Raw genomic sequence first — 25,556 nt, 5'->3', positions numbered from 1 at the left:
ATTGACAGTCAAATTAATAAAATGGGTGTCATGCTTTCTGGCATTTTTACAAAATATTAATTTTAGGCAATGCCTGTGTTTTAACTTTAGAGTTTATGAGATACAGATGCAATAATAACAATATATTTAATATTTAAAAACAATGTCCCTTTAGGGCAAGGGATTTCACTCGGCAGCCATTTTTTAAATCCTTAGCTTATGTAATATCACTGAACTTCCTCACAGTGCATGAAAGTAATTATAAAGTACATGAAATGACACATGTATTAGGTGATATGAGGTATTATCATTAAAAATATACCTGTTGTGATGCTGAAGATTATATGAATGTTATGTATGTGATCATTTACATAAGTGCATTATCTTAATAGTCACAAAGACATTTCGTAGTCCATATTGGGTAGAGCATCCTGTATATAAGCCAGATCAGACTAATGCTGCGGGCACACTAGAGTTTGAGAAATGCTAAGTTCTGTTGTACGGTGCTGCTAAAAGGGGCGGGATTAAAAAAGATGATTAGACATTTTAAAAAGCAAGCGATTGATCCATATTTTACATTTCTGTCCAGAGAGGTCGTGTTTTGATCTTCGGTTGGTCTCACGCAGTCACGTGATGCGATTTGGCAGGTAAGAGTTCAGCAAGCTTGAATTTTACAATGCAGTTCTGTGAAGCTTATTCGGGTCTAACACATTTGTGTGGGTATGAATGGAAGTCTATGGGGAGAAAAGTCCAGTGTGATCACAACTTTAGCTAGTTCTACCGTAACTTTTTGTGGTAGGTTTGACCAGCAAAGTGCTGTAATATATGTAGCAACCATTTATAATTACATTACATTATTTAAAAGCAAACTTTTTCGTTTGTTTTGAATTTTTTTTTTCCGTTATCCTATTTCTTTCTATTTTTACAGATACCACTTGTACATATTTTTGAGCACTTTGATGGATTGTATAGACTGTGGATATGAACGGACACTGTCAATAAACTAACATTTGATACATAAGTGTTGTTGCAGCTCTGCCATATTTTTGTGACCAATATTCCATCACGCATCATCACACCTTTGCATTTTTCTTAATTTAAAACAATACTATCGATTGTGTATTTTATAGTCTTTTGTGTGCGTGCAATGAAGGGAATATTTATGAAAATTACGTCTTCATATATTTTGTTTAAACCATATAGTTAAAAAAAAATAAAAGCAAGTCTAAACAAACAAATCAATACCCAATTACAAAACAGCATTAACAGCATTGTCTTCTTGACCCCCTGATGTTGGAGATGTCTGAAAGTCACAGTAAGGTGTGATTGAGTGCAGCTCATCAGTCACACAGCAGGTGAGATCTGCAACAGGTTCAGTCGATGCTGTCGTGTGTGCAAACTTTCCAGAACTCCGTCTTCAAACACATACAGTTACTCTGATGCTAATTGAAAGACTGAATCTACTATTGTAATGCCTTTTTTGCACTGAAGACCCAGTAACTCGATCACTCATTGTATAAGATCATGTGTGTTCACCTCTGAAAGTAGCAAGAATATCTTCTATCTGTGGTGACAAAATAGGTATAAAGCTAATTAAGACTTATACAGTATGCCCTTCTAATATAAGGCAAGACATTAGCCCCTTTCACACAGTAATACCGGTAAATATCCGGAACATTTCCGGAACTACTTTACCGGTATATTAAAAAAAACGCTGTTCACACAGGCGAGGACGTTACGGAATTTTCCCGGAAAAGAGCATTCACACATCCATAGCAAAATACAGGTAAATTCTGACATCATTAACCAGAAATGACCTCTAAACGGCTGCGCTTGTGTTTGTAAACATTTGACTACATTACAAACTCTTCGGATGGATCAGTATTGAGTACAACTCTAATGAAAACATAGGGTAACACTTTCGCATGTCGAGATGTTCATGATATGTGTGTGTGCTGGCGCTATGGGCGCTCACGGGCACACGCAAAGCTTGAAGGTAAACAAACAACGGATTATCATAAACATTTTATCGATAATTATTTACACAGCATTAAGAAGGTACATAGAAACATTATCTGACTAACATCTAGCAGCTAAAGGTGTCTGGAAAAAATATTCAAAGGCTTTTATTCTCATAAACCGCGCGCATGTGAATGCGTCTGACTGTTCTGATTGGCTAAAGCAGGTGTCTCACGTCAGCCCGTTCTAGACGTGGACGCGCTTATTACGGCAATCTTCCTTCTGCATTCACACAGCGCAGCATTCCGGCAAATTACCGGTAATGTTACAACTTCTCTTTCCGGAAAATAGCCAGAATGAATTTACCGGTATTTTCAAAAAGGGCCTGTTCACACATACAACCTTTCCGGAAAATTGCCAGTAATTTTCCGGAAAGGTCTGTATGTGTGAAAAGGGCTATTGTATTTCCTATTTAATTGATTACATTGAGGATTTCAAACTTTTTTTTATAGAAATATTTGATTTATTACTTGAAATATGTACTAATGTACATACATTTCTAGCAAAAACAAAACAAAAAAAAAAACAAAAAACGTGTTGATATATTTGATACATTGTCAAGTCAAAGGTGGGGGTCTTGGATGTGTCTATTTATCACTCCAAAATTCATAAGACAGCCAAACATTTTTTTTAACAAATTGTTATAATAAGGCAAACTTTATATATGAACATATACCTCATACACATTCAGAATTAAGATATAAATAAAACTATGCTGTTTAATTAATAGATCTCAGTGTGGTAGAAAAAATACTAATATTGGCAAAACAGCCTATAAATTATTGTAATTATTGTATTATAATTGAAATTCTCCTGATGTGAATTGATTAAGTGCAATAACAAAAAATGTTCAAAGTATTTTGTTTTCTTTCTATTAGATTGATAAGGGGGAAAAAAAGAAAAAAAAGCACTCAATAAAAACTGTACCAATCACCAGTGATCTAGGCACTGCAGATCGCTGGAGAATTACAAGCATGCCATATTAACAAACTACTTTTCCCAGCATTTACTGTGCACACACCAGTTCCTGATCTCCCACTGACTGCTCAGAAAACGCTGGTGTCGCATCAAGGGGCTAATTCCTGGATTATTTATGCATCACACACACACACATTGCTTAGTCTTGGTTTTCTGTTAAGAACTGTTGCATTGTGTGTTTTGTATGTCTTGGTTCTCATGTTTTGTTCCTAGTCTTGTTTATGTTTAGTTTCCTGTACCCTGACTATAATTATTGGATCACCCTCATGCTTCTGTTATGCTTCTATTGATGACCTTCTGCCTGTACAACAACCCACTGCACGTGATCCGCACTCCGTTTCAGAGTGTCATGCTTCCTGGTTAACAAAAACGATAAAAGGTCAACAGATAAAAGGTCAAAAGGTTGACAGTGGTACACTGTCAACTCAAAAGTTGACTTTAAAATTGTATAGCAACCCATTGCATTAAAATTAATCAAAGTTTGTACATAAAGTAAAAATAAACAGCCATAAATGAATTAATACTGACCTCTCAAAATCTAGGATTAATAAACAACTCAACAAACACCTCCGGATTTACTTATTACTAACCTGTTTAACCTTATTTCTGTCACTGTGGTGAAGTGTGGTTACTTTACTACAGTAGGTCTCTTTTAATTGTTCATTCCTCATGTTAGTTTCTATCTGTTTGCTAAAGCTCTGTGACTAGCAAACTAAAAGCAAAGTGACTGTTGCTTCATATTTTAGCGGTTCACTGATATTCCCAGTGAATTTAATTTTGTATTATGATGATAATGTTGCGTTAATTTCACTGAACTGATAACAGAAATAAAGTAATGTGGTTCTGCATAATGAGACCCAGTCAGGTTTTAAAAACAAACTGAACATATGACCTCAAAACACACAGACATCAAGAATCAGTGTATGTATCTTAACAATGGTGACATGCTTCATGCTGCATTGCATATCATTGCTAGGAATATCCAACAACACTTATCTATGACTCCCAGCATTCACTATGGAAAGAAATGTGTCACCATTTGTAACCAATTCACCTATTCAAAATGTTTTTGTACTTGTAGGAGAAACCTGAGCGCCCAGAGGAAACCCATGCAAACACGGGGAGAACATGCTAACTCTACACGGAAATGCCAACTGACCCAGCCGGGGCTCGAACCAGCGACCTTCTTGCTGTGAGGTGATTGTGCTACCCATTGTACGAGTGTGCTGCCCACAGCGCCATTATTATACATTAAAAATCACTGAGTTAATCAATGAATCAAAGCTTTATTCGCAAAATTAATATAATCAAATTGCTTCTTGCCATAACACACAGTCACAGCAATCTAAGACAAGCTAACAATAAAGTGTAGAGACTCCATTTAAAGATGCCGATCTTGAGTAAACTAAATGGTGATGAGATCAACACTTGTGATCGTATCACTAAACAAGCATGTCAACACCTGAGAATGAGACATTCAAAGATCACATGTAACATTCACTTATTTACAATTCTGATTTGAGGTAGTAATTTGAAATCCAGGCAAAGATATGATCATGCGCCAAGTATTTGGCATGGCAATGGATATTATTCATTTCTCTGTTTCTTGATGCCATTGCCAAATGGACACTCTTTCTAATTAGCGGTGTCGGCTATCCCGCTGCCAAGACAATAACCCATACAGAAGAGCTAAATGACTTTCAGCATGGCGCCGCACTAGTACGCCACTTTTCCATCGAGTAATTTTGTTAAATTTCTGCCTTGCCAGAGCTGCCTGGGTCAAGCGTAAGTGCTGTTATTGAGAATTGGACACATCTACAAGCAGCAACAGCTGTGAAATGTTAGGCTGCATTAGCTTACAAAATGGACCAATCCCGGCTTGGGTTCTGAGAATGAGTTTCCAGTTGAATATCAGCACAGAAAGTTTTGGCTGCAGTGTTTTGTAAAGCTCACCCCTATTCTAGAAAGTATGCTTTCCTGGCACACAAATGAAGTTTTGGCAATTACCATGAGATACCTTCTGCCCAAATGTGGCGTTCCAACTGTCAAATTTTGTTGATGATGAATAATGCACTTTTTCTCCCCCCTGTGTCGTTGGAAAGGGCTTTTAGCTCCATTTTATGTTTCCAGCATTGTGAAAGCTTCTTTGGTAACATACTTTGGAAGCCTATTATTGTAGTACATTACATGCGATTTAAAGGCACAATATGTAAAATTTATTTTCATCAAAATATCCAAAAATCATGATAACAGTGTTATAAATTTTGTTGACTTGTGTACGTGTATTATCCCAAATGTTTTGAATGTTCAAACCAAAGAAATAAGTATTTAAATGGCCATGAAACCCCCCTGTCTCAGCAGGGTGTTTTCACACCTCTAGATTGAAAAAAAGTCAGGAAAGTGGGTAAGTCCAGCTTTGATTAGGTTGGAGTGTTAAGTGACAAAGAGGGAAGAGTTTCAGTTTGTGCACACGCTAACATTCACAGAGGCAACACAAATACAGATGCAGGGGAGATAGACAGTGACTACACAGACATCAGTAATTGATTTATTTGCTTTAGGGCCTACTCACACTATGCCATCCGTACCATGCCCAGGCCTGTTTCCCGGATCGTTTGAGAAGTGTGAGTGCGCTGAATCGGGCTCAAGCACAGTTCACTTGGCCGACCCTGGCCCGGTTGGAAGAGGTGGGCCTGAGCACGGTTCACTTAGGCAGTACACTTGTAGTGTGAGTGCAAAACGCACCGAAGCCCGAAACTGAAAGCGAGACGTGACTTTTAAGGGACTGTTTCATATGGATTTATTAATCATTCTTACTGTTCAGTGAACGCAAACCCCTCACTGTACGACAGCTGCGCGCCTTCAGCAGACCTCCTCATTCCTGCAGCACGAGGGCTTTATGATTGTTTATGAGCGTCAAAAGTGGCGGATCTGTTCGGCGAAATATCTGACTGCGTCGCCGCATCCCTAAGGACTGTTTGGCGAAATATTTGACTGGATGTCACTGCATATCAAATGACTGACACAATATAACTAGAGATCTCCACTGTGATACTGAGTGAGAGCGCTTCTCACTGAACAGTGCAGCAGCGATGACGTAAGCGTGCCAAAGCCCGGTTGTGGTGTGAGTGCGGGCCGTCGGGGGAGACAGGAGGGGGAACAATTGTGCTTTTGCCCGGTTCGAGGCAACTGTACCTAGTGTGAGTACGGCCTTAATCTGAATGGGACAAAAATATGATTAAGGTGTTTATTTGAGCTGATTTTCAAATGTTCCTTTCATGATCCTGTTTTACATCATTCGATCATTGTGTCACCTCTCTATTTACATTTCCTCTGGAGTTTCATGTAATTTCAGGTATTTCATTCTTAATTTGTTAACTTTATCTGCAATTTGCCACTTTCACGTTTATTTAGGAACAATTCATGAATGCCCCCTGTGAAAAGCAAGTTATTGGATGCGAGCAACTGCTGGAAGAGTGTTGTTTTAATGGAATATTTGAAACTGCATGTCGGATGGGAGAAAAAAAACCCCTCTGTATTTCTCGGGAGATGCAGAGACTCTGTAGGTGCACAGAATAGCATCAAACGACCATGTGTGTATAGACAATCCTGTCAAAAAATGCAGCGAAAATCAGTTTGATTAAGGTGTTTACATGTTTACATTCGCCGAGCAGCATTTACAGTGCATCATTCAGTCCATAATATTATGGTGATATTACTGTAAAGTTAGTGACTAATTAAGGTATGTCTTCAAGGTATGTCTTTAAAAACTAAATGCAAACGGCTGACAATATGAACTAACTTTGACAGCTGAATAAACATAAACAAAGAACATTGGTCACACTTACCAAATCCATAAAAACAGGACAGTCTTTGAAGCTATATCATGCATATTAATGAAGTGGCACCTCATACACAACAGAGCTTGTTGATTGGTTCAAATCAAGTCTGTCTCATAAATTAATGATGAAAACTCAAAGACATCATGTTGTACCGGCTGATACAGACATCCAGTCCCCATGCTGAAATGTACACAAGGATCTAATTGCCTTGACCTAGCTTTAAAATTTATTTTTAAATCGGAACGAATTTGCACAAAATAACGCAAAAACAACCAATTTTCACTTTTTTTGTGAACTATATGTGTAATAATTGTGTTTTTAGCAATGTGGGAAATATATATGGCTGTCAACATCTCAAACAGGTGTTTTATGACCCCAACAGTGCATGACTCACATCATTTCATTGTGTCTCCATGCTACTTCATTCAATTCAATTCATCTTTATTTCTATAATGCTTTCTAAAAATGTAGACAAAGCAGTTTGACATATTATATTAAGAAAAAGCCATAATAATATTTCAGATAGTGGAACATTTCAGCAAATCAGCTAGTCAAACTCAATCTCACTGCAATTTGTAACTTTTTGTTTTAGTGGCTAATTCTTATGAATACGTACAATCTCATTCATACTATTCAGAACGGTTTGCCTTTCCCTCAATAATGGTTGGGTTTAGGTTGAGTGACATGCCTCTTTTTTTTGGTACAAATTAGCCACTAAACTGATTAAAACATAAAATATGTGCAATGTACGTTGTATAGTTACTGGTGTAATACTAACTGAATTAAAACTCATTATTGTAGTATTGAACTCAAGTACTGAACTCAAGTATACTCAAGTATTGAATTGCTTACACTGAAAAAAATTATTCAAAGATGATTCCTTGGATTTACTAAATTTTTTTACGTTAAGTGGTTGTAAACAAATTATTTGTGTTGAATTTAAACAAACAAATTAAGTTGAACATTATTAAACTTAATTTGTTTGTTTAAATTCAACACAAATAAATTGTTTGCAACAATTCTGCATGCAACACTTTTTTCAGTGTATAAAAAAAAAATCTACTTTTATTTCAGCCAAGCTAAAAGAAAAAAGACCTAAAATATTATAGGAAGTACTGTGAAAATTTCCTCTGTCTTTTAAACAGCACTTGGGATATATTTTTAAAAAATAATAAAAAAGGGTCATTCATTTTGCCTTCAACTGTATGTCAGATGATACAATGTTATACAATTTTCTATAAGACAGTATGCATTCATTATGTGCTAGGAGTACCATTATAAAGCATCACACACAGGCTTCATAAAAAAAAGTGTTACGTTTTTTTAGTAGGTTCATTTTTGTTTCAGCATGGCAATGATTGAGTCCACAGGCCTCTACAGAACATGGTTAGGTCAAATTAGAAAGGGACTCGACTGATAAGAGTCATGACCTCAAACCAATCAACTAGATGTTGGACGAAAGATGGCGAGATATTGTAGCTATAATTGGCCAACATGAGCACTCCGATATCATCTTGCTGAATGAAGGTCATGGTTTATAGGATGGTAAAGATGTTCTGTGAGCTGCCATCAAACACCTTTTAGGACATTTAGTGTTAATTGTGTATCATAAAAATGACATAACCCTTGTATTATATTCAAATCTTAGGAACTATATACTGGTATATAATTATATATAACATTATAAAAATATTATAAATACAGATTAAATATATATTATAGATTTAATATATAAATATATATTAAAAACAACTAGAAAATGCATAAATGTAAATAAAACAGTTATAGGCTAGTTAGACAGCTGACAGAAAATCCATAAAAATACCATAAAAACCAAAACATTCATTAATTTTTTTTTTGGCTTAGTTTCTATTTCAGAGGTCGCCACAGCGGAATGAACTGCCAACTATTCCAGCATGTTTTACCCAGTGGACGCCCGTTGCAACCCAGTAATGGAAAATGCCCATACACTCTCTCATTCACACACACTACAGCCAATTTAGTTTATAAAATTCATTTACACTGCATGTCTTTGGACTGTGGGGGAAACCGGAGCACCTGGAGAAAACTCACGTGAACAAAGGGAGAACATGCAAACTCTACACAAATGCCAATTGGCCCAACTTGGACTCGAACCAGCAACCTTCTTGCTGTGAGGCGACAGTGCTGCCCCATCCAAAACATTTGCTGGTCAAACTCACCAATAAAGCTCCACCTTATCTTAATTGCTACAGTATAGGAAACACCTGTGATTGACTTCTCTGACCCCTTTAAAAATCGTATGGCTGGCATTTTGAATAGGCTGCGGCTTTCGACAGGACTTTTTGTTTTGTTATAATTAATTATTTTGTACAGCCAACATTACTACACTACGTTACATATTCATGCATACACCTACATATAAAACACCACTGATTCCACTGCTACATTTGCATATCTTTGCTTTAAGTTGTTTAAAACTGTTTCTTTTATAAATTATGCTATCTAAGTTTGGGTTTTTGGGTGTCTCTTTTTGGTTACATCCTTGTGAGCCACGGGGCGTAACAAATATTTACATCCCTTATTGAAAAACAACAGAGTGTTGAGAATTTTAAGCATGTTGATGCATTTATTTTCTTTCCTGCTTTTTTTTTTCTTTAGACTTTTATAGTCGATATGTATTTCTTTAGTTCTGTCCATCTATAAAACATTTGATGGTTTAAGCCATGAGTGTCCAAACTTGGCCCTGGAGGGTCAGTGTCCTGCAGATTTTAACTCCAACTTGCCTCAACATACCTGCATGAATGTTTCTAGAAAGCCTGGCAAGAGCTTGATTAGTCCAGGTGTGTCTGATCACACACTTACCGCATTCACCTGCACACGAAATCAAATGCTGAATCAAAACTTTTTAAAACCCTGAAACAATGTTGCAGTTAGTTTTGCATGCTGGAGGAAGGATCACACCATTGCTGAAGTATTTCTTTTAGACAGGTAATGTTATTTATTAAAACTATTTTAGTCATACAAAGCTTGTAGATTGTGCTGTTTTACTAATGGGTTATATCCATGGAAATTGTAATGAAATCTTCTGGCGAAAGACTGATTTGACTTTTTTCAATTTCAGAAGGGACCTTTTACAGCATCGATATAGATTTTTAGTTTTTAGTTTAACAACAAAACATAAGTAAATAGCACTATTCCACCTAGCCTGCTTTACTGAGGTGAAGTTGGTTTTATATTCACATCACATTGGTTCATTTTTAAACAATGACAGCAAGTGACGCAGTCCCTATTGTTTATCATGCTACTTTGAATATTCGGTCTGAAATAGCAATAGTAAGTATAATTCCTGCATCCTGCCAGCCAAGCACTAAGCATACAGTAGTCGCTTTAGAACACAGCTCGTGAAAGAGTGAGACCAGAGATCCTTGATGCATGAAATAATGCCCCTTATGACAAGCTTTGCTTGCTACACAACTGAAAATGTGCTAGATAATACAGTTTTGTTTTGTTTTTTATTCGCAATTGTAGTATTATAAAGTTTTCTAACTGGCGGATGACATTAGCGGGTTGTCTACTGTCATTTTTAAGTTGCGCATTCATGATTTTAGGAGGCGTGGCTTTGGACGGAAGGGGAGGAACTGTGTTTAATAAATATTATGCTAAGGGAGAGCATTTTGGCAGATCACCTAGTGCATTTTTAAGTATAAATTGATTATATAAATCTATATCTGGAATCTTTATCCAGTAAATCATGAACAATTGGGAAAATTATGGGACCTTGAATACTTTGAAAAATATTTGAGAAATATCAAGTTCACTTTCATAATATAATATAAAACTGCAACCTAGATAATTGTATTATTATATCAATCTTTAATAAATTTTATTTCAAAACTTTATTGTATTGTTTTATTTCAAAGAGTCATGATGCCTATGACTATTATTGGGAACAATGTGGGATCTTAGAGTCAAAAAGAAAGCTTAACCAAGATGCATATTTGTAGAATATATGAAGTAAATGTCATGTTCAGCATCTCAACTTGGAAAATGTGTATTATTTGACTAGATTTCACTTCATTTCTTTGTTTTTTTTTATCCAACTGTTCCGTTTTCATCCATTAATATGGCCTAAATATATATTTATCTTCCTATTCATGTACCCTTTTCATCAGCCCGGCCCTCTCCTCTTTTCCCCTGTTTTTGTGTGTTAGTTTTGTGTGCCGTGGCCAAATGGATGCACATCTCCACTCCTCATTGTCTTGACCTGGCAATGAGCACTTCTGCCTCTGTCCATTTATACGGCTTCTCTTTGTCTGATAATGAAGAGTTACGCCAACAGAAGCACTCTAAAAAGCCGCATAACAGTGATTACCAAAAGAGGTTGTAAAGGGAAGAAAAAAAGGTAAGTAAACACATTAAAAGCAGTTTTGAAGGGTGCTGCTGATCCTTTATTTTTTCGACAAAATTATTGTTATGTATTCTGTTTGGCTTTATTGTTTTCTGACATACTTTTTGTTGAAGTTTTTATTTAAAATAAGTATTGTTTTTTTTTTTAATAACTGATAATGAATTTTTACTATGCTTTTATAGTCAAAATGAAATTAAAATGGACTCTGTTACCATATAAAATTTAAATAACATGTAATACAAAGTATAAATAACATATTTTTCAGTTTTTAAGTTTGTAAATGAATAATTCTTAGAACAAAACCAGAAAATAAAAGTTATTGTGCCTGACGCCCACCAAACAATTTCAGTTCTCCTGGAACATGATGTCATTACACGGTGAGACCACAAAAAATAAAAAGCATCACATTTCTAAGCGGTCTAATTATTTTGTGCCATATAACGTTAGGTCAGTCATGGATAATAAAAAAACATGTACATATTAATCATATGAACATTCACTATACAGTTCACTTCACTTTTATGTGGCAAGTGAAAACAAAAATGACTCTCTCTGTCTAATCTTAAAAAAGAGCCCACAGTTACATTTTCTGTCATGTTTTCTGGCTGACTTGAGATCTCTTTGTTTCTGTCTCCTGCTATCCTGATCCATTTGTGCAATTTCATCTTCTCAAGGTTTCGTTTGATCAGGCTCATTATTAGATTTACTCGTGGTTTTTAAAAAATGAAAATATCTCTTGTCATTTTGAAAATACAAATATTATTTATGTAGGGCACTATGCCATTATTTATTTTCGCTGCTCACTTCACGCAAAACAGTTATCAACCAATGAGAGTGATTGTAAACATAAGAAAGCTGATTGGCTGAAAATACTGTTGAGAGCCAATTGTTAAACTTGACTATTGCGTGCACACACAATCCACACAGCCTTGGCTAGCACTCATTCACATTTATTCTGGATCTATTAAAATAAATACTGCAAAAAATACCACATTTTAATGCAAAACACGAATATCTGACATTTTCTGACAAGATCCGGCTCAAATTAAGCACCGATATTTTTTTAAATGATGTATTTGTGCAAATTTAAATATTTGGCAACATTATTTTACAGTGTCCTTGTTACATGTCACGTTTGCTTTTAGCAATAACAGTAACCCTAAACCTTTAGTAATTTATTAGAGTTTAATTTTAGTTTTTTTAAATATTACTTGATAATTAATTAATTATATCACTATTTATTGAAGTGTACAATCATCATAGTTTTTACAATCATGTGGTAGATTAACATTTTACGTCTACAAAAATCATCGGCCACTTTATTAGGTACACCTGTCCAACTGCTCGTTAAAGCAAATAACTAGTTTAAGCCAATCACATGGCAGCAATTCAATGCATTTAGGCATGTAGACATGATCAAGACGATCTGCTGCAGTTTAAGCCGAGCATCAGAATGAGGAATAAAGGTGATTTATGTGACTTTGAATGTGGCATGGTTGTTAGTGCCAGACGGGCTGGTCTGAGTATTTCAGAAAATATTTATGAATTTAAAAATCTTTATGAATATTATTATAATTTTAATTATTATTTTCATCACATCATTTACTTAATCCTGCTATGGTATACAGTATGTTGTTTATTAATGCTCTTAATACCTTGCTTTACTTTTCCAGTTTATTCTTGATGGATAAAATCACACCCTCAAATCTATTCCAAGATGAAATGAAATTTATTCTGCACATGCATTTCAGTTTAAAATGCTTAAAATAGAGTCTTAGCAAACGTTAGCATATTGTTTCTGACTGTGGCCTGGCTTTGGGCAAATTTGGATTAAAGATCCTTTCTTTCCTTATAAGACCTGGCAACTCTGCTGACCTGCTGTCAGTCTGCCTTCCACAATAAAAGGATCTGTGAGCATCTTCCCTCCAGTGCTCTTTATTGATTGTACACGTAAGGATGGTGTTCCGTTCTTCAGCATTCAGTTTGAGCCAAAATGGCTGTTTGTTTGTCAAAAAAGAGCAAAGTTGTACAGAGGGGGTCAACTGACACAGTTGTGGTTCTGAGGCAGCTGTAGATGGATTGCGCTTCGGGGACCTGGCAGCGTTCACAGGATGAATGAGCGTCTTTGTGAAGTTTCAAGGGAAGGTCTTCTATAAATCCTTTGCAAAATGACGATGCTTGTGGATTTGTTCTCCTTACCTTCCTTGTTCCCCTCCGTTAAAATCTATCAAGAGTCTGTCTCTGTGCTTTATTGACAGAAAGACTCCGGCTCGAGGGATTATGCCCCATTCATGCACTGGTCAATAGTCCGAAAGCGTTTTCTTGTTTACAGGTTAGTGTACAACACTCTGTTTTGTTCCTTTTGTGTTCACTGTAATCTCTGAATGGCTGGAAATTGAAAGTTGTTTTGTGCATGAAGAAGTATGATGCTTGCCTTTATCGAATCGCAACATAAACCCTTCAAAATCTCCCGTCCTCGTTCAAAGCTCATTCGCAGACAGTTTTACATTATGTGCCAAGCGAATTTGCATGAAAATGCCGATTAAAGCCTGCAGTGCCAGCTAATGCCACCAATTCCTATCCCACTTTGTCCTGTCTGGTTTTAGCTTCTCAACTCCAGCTGAATGTGTTCCTAAGTAGGACAGAAACATGTTTTTCTACAACTCAATGTGCTGTAGGCCCTCAAAATCATCCTACACCAATATTTGCGAGCGCGTTCAAGGTCCAATTGTTGAAATGCTGAACCTTAGTGTGCGTGGGGGCGATTTATAACCTTTTTTTTTTTCTCCTTTCTCAACTAGTTCGTTTGGCTTCAGAGTGCCAGTGTTCTAGTGTAGGAGTTTGTTTGGGCACGTAAAGCTAATGCAGAAAGCTTTAGAATTACTATTTTTTTTTTTTTTTTTTTTTTTTTTTTCAATGTTTTGTCCTCTAGCTGGCATAAAGCATGACGTGAACTTTATATATGCGTACAATGTCTGACATGCATTTTCATTATCAGCTCAAATGTCGGTACATTCATGCAGTCAGATATAAGGCACTACAATCATGTTGCATTTCGTTTTTATAAAGCTGACAGAAGTGTGATTGTAAGTAAACTCTCTTCTTATGTCAAAATCAAGCGGGTCAAGAGGCTGTCCATATAAACTTCCATAACCTACTGGAGTAGTGATTGAAGAAATGAACTTTTTGATGGTTTGAATCAACTCACCCGATGATTTTGAGAAATGATTCATTGTTTAGAAGCAGCCAAAACATCATGTAGGTGATACTTAATGATCTAAAATTCAACACAAACTTGACAAAAATAGCCAAACAATGAAAACAGCATGATTGTGTTTCATAAGCACTTGCGTGAAGGGACTAAACAATATTTGCAAATCTTGATTGATCAAGTATAAATACTTATTTATTGTACATGCATGAGAAAAAAGTACAGACACTATATAGGAATACATTTTTCCAACATTTTTAATACATTTTAAATAGACTATGGGCTCTATTATGCACCCAGTTATGCATCTATGCAGGTCCAAGCAGGATGTACTGCAATAAACAAATATATTTATGTTTGGAAAAAAAAACAAAGGATTAAAATGTCACAAAAAATATTATTTTATACATCAATAAAAAGATCTCCATGCCTTTGTTTCGGGGGCTTTTTTCAGTTTCTTCATGACAATTTGCATTTGTATAATTTTATTATTATAAGCAGTATTATGGGGCATAAGAACAGGATGTGTGTTTGGATATAACTGAGTTTTTTGACCACACTTCATTATTATTGTTTAATAATTTGTTTGCTGAAAATTAGAAGTTAATGTAGAAATAGTTTTGAAACAAATCTTTGTTTAACAAACTAAATTAAATATGCAGGCTAATGGATGTCTTCAGTGGAGTGCCTACAACACCATTTCCTTATCCACAAAAGTAAAAGAGTAAAGAGGTAAAGTAAAGAGAAAGTAAAGAGGTTGAATGGAGGAGGCTCATTCTTTATCCTTGCTGCAGATGGTTTTTTTAAATGTTTTCTCGCGAGTAAAGTTGTAAACTGTACTTTAAAAAAAAAAAAAACTATAAAATTTTAATAAAAAATTACAAAAAAAAATACTAAATTACTAATACTTTCCTTCTTAGACTTTACAGACCAGAAACTTGCCTATAGCACTTATTCATTGTTGCTCTTATAGTTGTGTAAATTGCTTCCTTGTCCTCATTTGTAAGTCGCTTTGGATAAAAGCGTCTGCTAAATGACTAAATGTAAATGTAAAGATTTTAGTTTTTCCTATTACAATGTCTGCCATGTAAATAGTGAACGCAACACTCTTAAAGGAATAAGAGATTAGACTCTGATTGGTTTAATGCACTATGCTAAAAACACACCCATAACTCGTTAAGAAAATAAGCACAACACTGTTAGACCATGTGCCGTGGCGCAAATCGCATTTTTTCGTCCTTAAAATAGTAAAAGTGGATTCAGACACACCCTTAATACTTTTGTGAAATAATGAAAATAATGAAAATAAATATTGTGAAATAATGAAAAAAACAAAAGTTTTTGTAACTTTGGATAAAATTATTTGAAATACTTTTCAAACAAACACTGGTTCGGTGGTTCATCTAGGAGATTTCATTGACATTGCCCAATGGCAAGCTGATCCACTGAATTAAGTAGTATGACCAAATGATAAATTATTGATAAAGATGTGACATGAAGCAATGTTTTGAAATCACCTATCACTACCTTAAAGGTGCCATAAATTAAAATCTGTATATGCTTATTCCTATGGAAATACACTATGTACATTCCTTGAGCTTCAAACACCATTGTTTCCTTGCTCTCATGTAAACGCTGTAAGTGTTAAATATATATTTTATAAGTTGAATGTGTATGCTGTCTACAATGTTTATAATAATGAAACAAATGCATGTAGATGGCAGAGTTTATGAATATTATGCATCGTGTCATATCACTCAGTTCTTACTGGGAATTTTCTAGAATAAAAGGATGAAACCTGATAAAACTCAACTCTTTATGTAGAGGTTGATATTAATTCTTGCCTGGGTTTTAATTTGTTAAATCTTCAAATGCAGTTCTAAATCTCTTTTGGTGCCTTTTGTTAAGCATAAATATAATTTAACCTATATGACATCCTTAACATTACTCAGGACCAAACTAGTTTTTTTTTTTTTTTCTGGTGGCATAAAGCTCACTTTTGATATTCATCATGACCATTCCAAATTTGGTCAAAACTAAGCTTTTCATCCTAGGGGTAATTCCTGTGTTTACTGCATAAATAAGTGTATAAAATAGTTTTTAGAGATTTTCTTAAAATGACCTATTATGTAGACATCATACAGTTTAACAACTGAATCAATGCACTATAAAGCACCTTTAAAAAAATAAAAGTATATTTATGTTATTTTTTTAATGTAAGAAGATGTGTGAATTGTAAATTAAATGTATCTTTTTTTCATTTCAATTCATTTTTACTCTGTAAAAAATACTGGTTGCCTTTAAAAATATTAAGCTGAATCAAATTAACTCGTTGAGTCCGTTGAACTTAATAATATGTAAAACTGACCTAAAACAGCTTGCCTAACTTATAAAATTAAGTTAGAACCAACACGGCAATTCGTAACTTTTTCATTTAGTGGCTAATTCGTATGAATTCGTACGATCTAATTCGTACAATTTAGTACGAATTGCTTTTCCCCCAATGATGGTTAGGGGTGGGGTTAGGTGCCACGCCTCCTTTTTAAAATTGTATCATTTCGTACGACTGAAATCGTACGAATCAGCAACTAAACTGGCAAAACGTAAAATACTTACATGAATAGTTAGAACATGAATAATTTAGTTTAAGTTACAATAAACTAAAAACATTTACATTTATGAGTAATTGATCATATGATTTTTAACAGTGTAGCTATTCAAAACGGTACAACAGGTATTTTCTTATCATAATATTTTAGTGTCACTGTATTATCTTAAAAACCGGTTTAGTGCAAGTGATTTGACCATTTCCAAAATACATTTGCAGAAAAGAGCTTACTTCCACAGTGCAATAAAAAGTGGATGATTTGTGCTGAACTCATACATGAGGGAGCATATTGGAATTCGTATGGCAGAACAAAAGTTCCATCATGCTCCATCTGAGGAGCACCCAGTGTTTGCTCTGCCAGTCCCGCTGAAGTCCTCCCCAATTACTTCCATCATATTTAGCTATAAATTAGCACCACTTTTTGCTTTCTCTCTCTTTCATCTCGGGCGGTCTTGACTCACAACTCTGAGATCGGTTCATTGTGGCATGATATTAGGTGATTAAGAATCAGCGTCTCAAAGATTCCGCCGAATGAAACGAATTTTATCAGCCCTCACCTGAGGAGAATATTGAGGAGTCTGCACGGCATTGATATTCAAAACAATTTTACAATCTGGAGGATCTATAATAAACAAGGAAACAAATACACTACTAAACAAAGCAGACAGAAATAACAGAGGGACCTCAGGAAAGCAGGGACCCCTGGTGACACAAACTAATCTACTAACCCGAAGTGCTGCGAGCTCCAGTGATTATGCCGCACACATGCACACACGCACACACGCACTCAAGCTGGGTTTTTAAAGGGAGCTCACAAATCCTTCTGTGATTAATATAACAAATTCATTTTTATGACTGTGGTCAGTGCTCAGCCTGACCTTGTGGATCATAACAAATGTGATGCATCATAAATTAAAAGTCTGCTAAGTTATATTTAGATTTTTAAGGTGCATTTTCTGTGGCACTAAACCGATAGCAGCAAGCCCTCTGCACTAACTCAAAATGACAAACGAACTACCCTGACTGCAAATACTCGATATAACAAAATGTCACTGCCCTGCGACTGGCCATAAATGTTGAATGTGGTTCAATACCATGAAAACATGTCCAGCTCACACCAAGATTTCAATTCATTTGTTCATTCATTTACTTTTCTTCGACTTAGACTCTGTTCTCCGGGGTTGCCACATCGGAATGAACCACCAACTATTCCAGCATATGTTTTTACAGCAGATGCTGTTCAAGCTGCCACCCAGTGCTGGGAAACAACCACTCATACACTATGGCCAATTTAGTTTATTAAATTAATTTATAGAGCATGTCTTCGGACTTTATGGGAAACCAGAGCACACGGAAGAAACCTACGCAAACATTTGGAGAACATGCAAACTCCATACAGAAATGCCTACTGACCCAGGCAGGACTCGAACCAGTAACCTTCTTGCTGTGAGGTGATGGTGCTAACCAGTTAGCTAAAACTTTACATTTTTAAACAAATATTATTAATTTGTTTGGCATTTTGACATGTATTACCTTAAAGCAAATGAACTTCACAAGTTAAAACTGTAAAGCATGTTTTTAGAACATTTTCATATGATTTTACATGAAAATGTTACCAAACCATGATTCATGTGGGTTCAAGTGGTGTTTCAAATGTGATTTTACATGTTAAGCTTGTGTGTGTTTTCTCTAAGAGTTATCTGTGTGTGCATGTTGGGTTGATCAAATGTCCCCACAAGTATAGCAATAGCAGTAAATTCGACCTTATTTGGACCTTATTTTTATTATTTTATTTTATTTTTTTGGTCCCGTTAGGAAAATGATTGATGTATAACAGAGGAAATAATTTAGAAAATGTAAAAATGCTGATTGTTTTCAGTGAGGATTGGGGTCGAGGGGTAGGAGAGTACAATATACAGTCTATAAAGTATAAAAATTTGAAAATGGTCTATTGGAAATCCTCAAAGAAATCTGTACATGTGACGATTCATGTTTGTATGAATTGTAAGATGATTGGAAATTGACATTGATAATATATATTAGTTCAAATGAGTAGTTATATTACATGACTTATATTTTAAACACAATATTGCCAATAGCTACGTTTCCATCCACCTAATTTTATGCACATAAAAAAATCGGCTGATGGAAACACCAAGATGTGCATACAATTTAAAAATGTGCTTAAAATAAACTTTTTATTTGATAAGGAAAAAATATGCATAAACTATGATGTAAACACTTTAACAGAACAAATTCCAGTATGCACATTAAAAAAGTAATGTGATTTTTTTTTTATTATTTTTTTTTTTTATAAGAGATGATGTGATGACAAAAATATGCATGAATGGACAAACCAGCAGGCTGAACACACTATAAAACATCTGAAATGTTGTTTTGGTCATTCTAAAACTCCAGTACTATTGTTATTATACTATTTATTGCCTCCAGAATTGTCAAGAGCATCTGTGCTCTGTGTCTGATGCCTTCAAATGCCACCACATGTCTACTGCGCGTCAGCATATTGTCTTTGCTAATATCAAAAGTAAAATGGAATATGCTGTGGTAGGAGAAGCTGCATGACCCTTTTCTTTATTTAATAAATGACTTCCGCCTCAGAAGTCATTTCTTAAATACAGAAAAGATTCACGCAGCTTCTCCTACCACAGCATATTCCATTTTTACTTTTGATATTTGGCACCAGTTAATTAGAAAGTGATGATTTTGTTCTCTTTGACTCATTGGATGGAAACACTGCTTTATATGCATATATATTGTTTTGCAATTATTGCAGATTTGCACATGAATTTATTTTGCATCTTTGGTTGGAAACATAGATTATGTTGACTGTTCTACAAATTTAGTTCCAAATAAAATTATACAGCGAGCAAAATAGCAGAGTTTTCTTTTATTTTTATTAACGAATGAGTTAAGTCAATGACTCAATTAATCATTCAAATCATTCTTGAACGAATCAGCTGAACAAATTGCTCAGTCTGTTCTGAGAATAATCTCATAGCATTATTTATGTAGCTGTAATTTTGGAAAGTAAATGCTACATTTAAGGCAGGATGGCGGTGCAGTGGGTAGCGTTGTCACTTCATAGCAAGAAAGTCACTGGTTCGAGCCCCGGATGGGTCAGTTGGCATTTCCGTGTGGAGTTTGCATGTTCTCCCCTCGTTTGCTTGGGTTTCCTTCAGGTGCTCTGGTTTCCCCCACAAGTCCAAAGACATGTGGTATAGCTGAGTTGGGTAAGCCTAATTGTTCGTAGTGTATGTGTGTATGTCCTGGTCCAGATTGGGGGTTGAGCATTGGGCTAACAACCCACTTCGTAAAAATTAGATGCTACAAAATACCAACATGGTGCGGCTAAATATCAACTTCAATATAAACTGCCCTGGGAGTAAATAAATGTATCATTTGAACTTCATTAAACTGATAGTGTAAAGACATCATAATGCCACTTTAGCTGCTTCCTTTTCCTCTGCAGTGGAAAGATAGATGTTGTTGACTTGTTTTTTTATTTGACTGATAAAAACCTTATATTGTGTTATTATTTTAAATGAGATTATTAATAAAGTGAAAGAATTGTATATAAAACTTGACACTTATATGAAACAAGATTTATCCCTTAGGCAAAGAAATAAAGTTAATTTAAGCGTGCAGAGTCATCTTTAATCATAAAAATTGCAACATTTAGAAAACGTCAGAAAGCACCAGCAAGAGATGAGCTAAATATATAAATTGAATAATGTATGTATAAAACAAATTATAACATTTCAGCTTAATATATAAATGGAATAAATAATACATTAATATTTCATTTTATTTTATTTTCCTTCGGCTTAGTCCCTTCATTCATCAGGGATTGCTAACTTATCCAGCATATATGTTACACAGTGAATGCCCATCCACCCGCACCCCAGTACTGGGAAACACCCATACACACTCAATCACACTCGTATACTACAGCCAATTTAGTTTATTCACTTCACCTATAGCACATTTCTTTGGACTTGTGTAAGAAACTGGAGCACCTGGAGGAAAACATGAACAAAGGGAGAACATGCAAACTCCACACAGAAATGCCAACTGACCCTGCTGGGACATGAACCAGCGAGCTTTTTGCTGTGAGACAACAGTGCACTGAGCCACTGTGTCATCAATAAATTAGTAATTACTGATTGAATTGACAGTTTTAGACAAATCATTTAATCATTCATTCAGTTTCTTTTACGCTTAGTCCCTTTATTAATCTTTTATTATATATATTATATTGTATATATAAAATAAATATAATTAAATGAAATATAATAAAATAAATATAATAAAATATAATTTATTATTAATTATATTGTGCAGAGTGTATTTAAAATGTTTTATGCATCTTATATATTTTGAAAAAGGGAAAAACAATAAACCGTTGTATGAATGCTGCACTGTTTAATAATTTACCATGCGTGAAGGTCATGTGACCATCAGGTCCCCATGAGTCCCCTGAGCGGTCTTTTGAGTTCGTTCTTCTGAGGACACCTGGCAGGACCGGTCTCCACAAGAACGCAAGTTCTTGCGTTCAACCTATGTTTCACTTAGCTGAGCTATGATGATTGAGTATAAAGCTTGTTTGGCTTGCTGTCTCGGGAGAAGGCCCTGAGCTCATAAGAACCTCAAGCCCGGGACTCCCTCCTGTTTGCAAGACGAGACTGGACTTTGCTCTTAAGAGATAACTACTTACTAGAAGCATGTCTATGGTGCAGATTTGGATTTATCGATTACCTTAAGTTGCATGTTTTTTTGGACGGTGGGAGGAAACATGGACTGGCTTGATAAGGACTAGAACCAGTGTCTTGCTGTAAGACAACAGTGTTAACCACTGTGCCACCATCATGCCACCCATCTAGGAAATGAGGAGGAGTAAGGGTGGAAGGAGGATTCTTCAAAATGAACATGGCTGCTATATAGAACTTAGGTTATTTATAGTGGCTTAGGAATCATCTGATTAGTGAATCATAAACTGAATAATGTGGGACCAGCCGCAAGCAATCATAAGCACTTGATACTCTCGTAATTAGTTTATGAATAAACTTCACTTGTAAATACGAAACTTGCAACCTTAGTTAGCTAACAATGGTTTTTGGAAATGCACCCCAGATCAGACTTTAGATCAGATCTGACTTATATCTGACTTTAGATCAGATCAGTCTTATATCTGACATTAGATCAGATCTGACTTATATCTGACTTTTGATCAGATCAGTACAGGGAAAGCTCAAAAGTATATGACACAAAAGAAAAGAAAACAAAAATCTCTCAGCAGAAATGTTAGTCTTCTCTGATCTTCTTGTGCGAGAGAGCATGATGATAGTGAATCTATCACACAGAAGCCCACTCTCTGAGGAGCTATACAGGACGAAAGAAAAGTGAACGAGAGAGAGAGAGAGAGGGAAGAGGTGGAATCATTCGACTTTGTTCTTATATTAATTAAATCTAGCCAAAGTAGCTCTGACGATGGGAGAGTGTCAAGACACGAGCCCCCAAGAGGCTTCTTTCCCTCTTTGACAGGAGGCGCATATTCCACCGATGAACATTCAAAAAGTCTTTCTGCACCTTGGCCCTCATTATGGTCTTCTTCTTTTAACTTTCATCCCTTCCTTCCTCTTATCTGCTAGGGTTGAATAGCTTTGGAACTTCAGAAAAGAGCAAGACTTCCACTCATGGGCAATCTCTCTTGTTTCGCCCCCTTTTTAATGTACGTCTCTTGTCGTCCCCATCTGTTTTTTTTTCTCCCTCCTGCTCATCACAATTGAAATAGATTAGATCTTCAAACAGAACTCAATCAAGCATCAAATCAAGCCAGTCTGTTCCCGTATGATCAACTCTCTCTTCCTGCGCCTTACCCCAATGACCGCGATGCTCTCTGAATGTGAAATTGACTTCTCTTCTCTCCTGTACATGTGCACTAGCCTCTTTAAGAAGTTAAATCCATTTTTTTTTCAATTGAGAACACTGAGGCCAGTAAAATAATTGGCCCATATTTATCCGTATTTAAACAGTCAGACAGGCTGTGATGAAATTGGTGGTAATTAATCCAGAGTTCATTAATTGCGTTTGCCAGAGCCCTGACTCAATATGGTTTTATACTGAGAGAAATGGTGTGGGTAGAAGATGTAGTTAATAACTCGATATCCCTGCATGCTTTAAATTCTCTAATTGTGTTTTTTTTCTCTCAGCCCAAACACAAGTTAGCAAAAGATGGCATCTTCAACAACATTACTTTACGATAACTTAACAATAATTAATGTATCGTTTGACTGAGAGTGAAATCGTAGAATGTGCTGCAATAAGGTAAGTGAAAGCATTTATTATAAATTGTTACTGATTAAATAAATGTTTAATCAAATTAAAGCATTTATTCTGCAGCACAGACGGAGTTAATTTCTACAAAAAAAAAATATATATAATAAATTTAATGGATTCTACGCAAATTTATATTCCGTCATCATTTACTCACCTTAATTTTTTTACAAACTTCCAAAACTTCCTCAGAATGAGAATGAGAATGAAAACGAAATGTTTCTGCTGAGGTTGAGGTGCTGAGGATGTTTATGGGCGTTCACCAGTTCTGATGGCTGTTGTCATGATTTGTGTTTGAATGCTGAAGGCGGGAACTCGTTAGCAAGAGAATGAAAAGCTCAGATGGACAATTATGCATTGCGTTCTTTCCATACGGATTACTAGAGCAAAGAATCAAAAAGTGCACATTTCAGGCTTTATGCGGGTATGATTCTCATGTATGTGAGGCAAATTTTTGAGGAGATAAGAGAAAGGAGAAAGCACTCCAAAGTGAAAGAAAAAGAGAAATCACTCCATGTTTGTTTTACTAATTTTACAAAAACGTATTGTTTTGTTGTAATTATGAATATATACCAATTAAAATAGACCCTTCACAGTTTTGGAATTTGTCTTATCAATACTATTAAATACGAATGAATATTTCACGCTTTTATGGATTACTAAACCCAGAGGGTTAAGACTGTTTCTTCCATTGAGCACAAATAATATAAGAATGTTAAGAATGTTGGTAACCAGGTATTTGATGGTACCCACTGAGTTTTTTTCATCTTAAGTCTCTATGGTGGCCAGGAGCAGTTGCAGTTTAAGAAAACCCATGCAATTACAAAAGTCAGCAAATCAAGAAAACATCTTCATCCATTTAACAGCATATGTGCTGCAAATCCTCACAACGCATACATATAAAAAATGCGTTGCAGGTTTCCAACGCAGGTTTCCAAAATCAGTCAGGTTACCAAAATTTTATGTCAAGCTATATGATAACGTTATTTTGACGTCCAATAACAACGTTGATATTTAGTTGTTTTTAGGTTGTGCTAGAAACTAACCAAAAATCCAATGTCTAGCCAACATCTTAGACCAACATTATATTCGTTTCAAATATTGTCATGTATTCGTCAGGTATAGCAAACAAAAATCTGATAGACGTCATATTAATAAAATCTACACAATGTCAAGCTGTAACATCATTAGATGTTGATATTTGGTTAATTTTAGGTTGGGCATTATACACTGGTGTCGGCCTGACATTGGGTTTTGAAGTCAACCTTATTTTGATTTTTGAACAAAATGCAAAATCTCCATGACGTTGGGGTATATGTTGAAGTCCTTTGCCTGCTAGGTCAAAATATAACAGAATTTTTGGAATATTGCTTAGTAAAGTTGAAGGTGATCTTTGAAAGATGAATTTTTTTTGTGAAGTCTACTTATAAGCTAATTTCGAGTGGATCATGTGCTTATGATTGCTTGCAGCTGGCTCCGCATTATTCAATTTATGATTCACCAATCAGACAATTCCTAAGTCACTATAAATACCCCAAGTTCCATATGACAGCCATTTTCGTTTTGAAGAATCCCCCCCTTCCACCCCTATTTGCCTTCTTTTCTAGATGGGTGGCACGGTGGCCCAGTGGTTAGCACTGTTGCCTTACAGCAAGAACATCACTGGTTCTAGTCCTTACCAAGCCAGCCGACGTTTCTGTACGGAGTTTACGTTCTCTCCATGCTCACGTGGGTTTCCTCCGGGTTCTCCGGTTTCCTCCCACTTTCAAAAAAACATGCAACCTAAGTTAATTGACTAATTCTAACTGGCATCTCAGACATGCTCCTAGTAAATGGTTATCGCTTAAGAGCAATCACTATTTGCTCATTAGCTACTACAGCAGGGGAGTTCTCAAGATCTACCTGAGCTCAAACTCAACTCTTGCCTTGCAAGAGCCCTGAGCTCATAAGATCCTCGAGCCCGGGGCTCCCTCCTGTGACAGCATGCCAAACAAGCTTTATAAACATTCATCAGCTAAATCCCGAGCATTTTCGTAAATTGTTTGCAATGTGAGGATTTGCAGCATGTATGCTGTTAAACTGATAAAGATCTTTTCTTAAATTACTGCCGTTTTTTGTAATTGCATGTGTTTTCTTAAACCGCAGCACATTAAGCTCTCTTGGCCACCATATAAG

At 35.6% G+C, this 25,556-nt stretch overlaps 1 protein-coding gene across 18 annotated transcripts in view; it reads left to right on the top strand.

Moving 5' to 3' along the window:
- The window catches only part of LOC137489979 (uncharacterized), a 656,302-nt gene that overhangs the window by 175,201 nt on the left and 455,545 nt on the right, over positions 1 to 25,556 (top strand). For 7 of the 18 annotated variants that reach the window (XR_012405535.1, XR_012405510.1, XR_012405512.1 and 4 more), the window contains one exon: positions 4,058 to 4,173. Coding sequence is in view for 5 of the 18 variants with exons in the window: in XM_073949400.1 (XP_073805501.1) it covers positions 4,058 to 4,172 (115 nt within the window). In the remaining 13 variants the exon portion in view is untranslated. Of the gene's footprint in view, positions 1 to 4,057; positions 4,237 to 8,684; positions 10,838 to 11,011; positions 11,203 to 13,466; positions 13,541 to 25,556 lie in introns of those variants that run through there. The other 11 variants (XM_073949402.1, XM_073949403.1, XM_073949401.1 and 8 more) reach the window with 6 other exon arrangements.

Source organism: Danio rerio, chromosome 1, assembly GCF_049306965.1.
Source record: "Danio rerio strain Tuebingen ecotype United States chromosome 1, GRCz12tu, whole genome shotgun sequence".
Classification (NCBI taxonomy): Eukaryota; Metazoa; Chordata; class Actinopteri; order Cypriniformes; family Danionidae; genus Danio; species Danio rerio.
The sequence above is the reverse complement of the archived record's forward strand: the minus strand, read 5'-3'. Positions and strand labels throughout refer to the sequence as shown.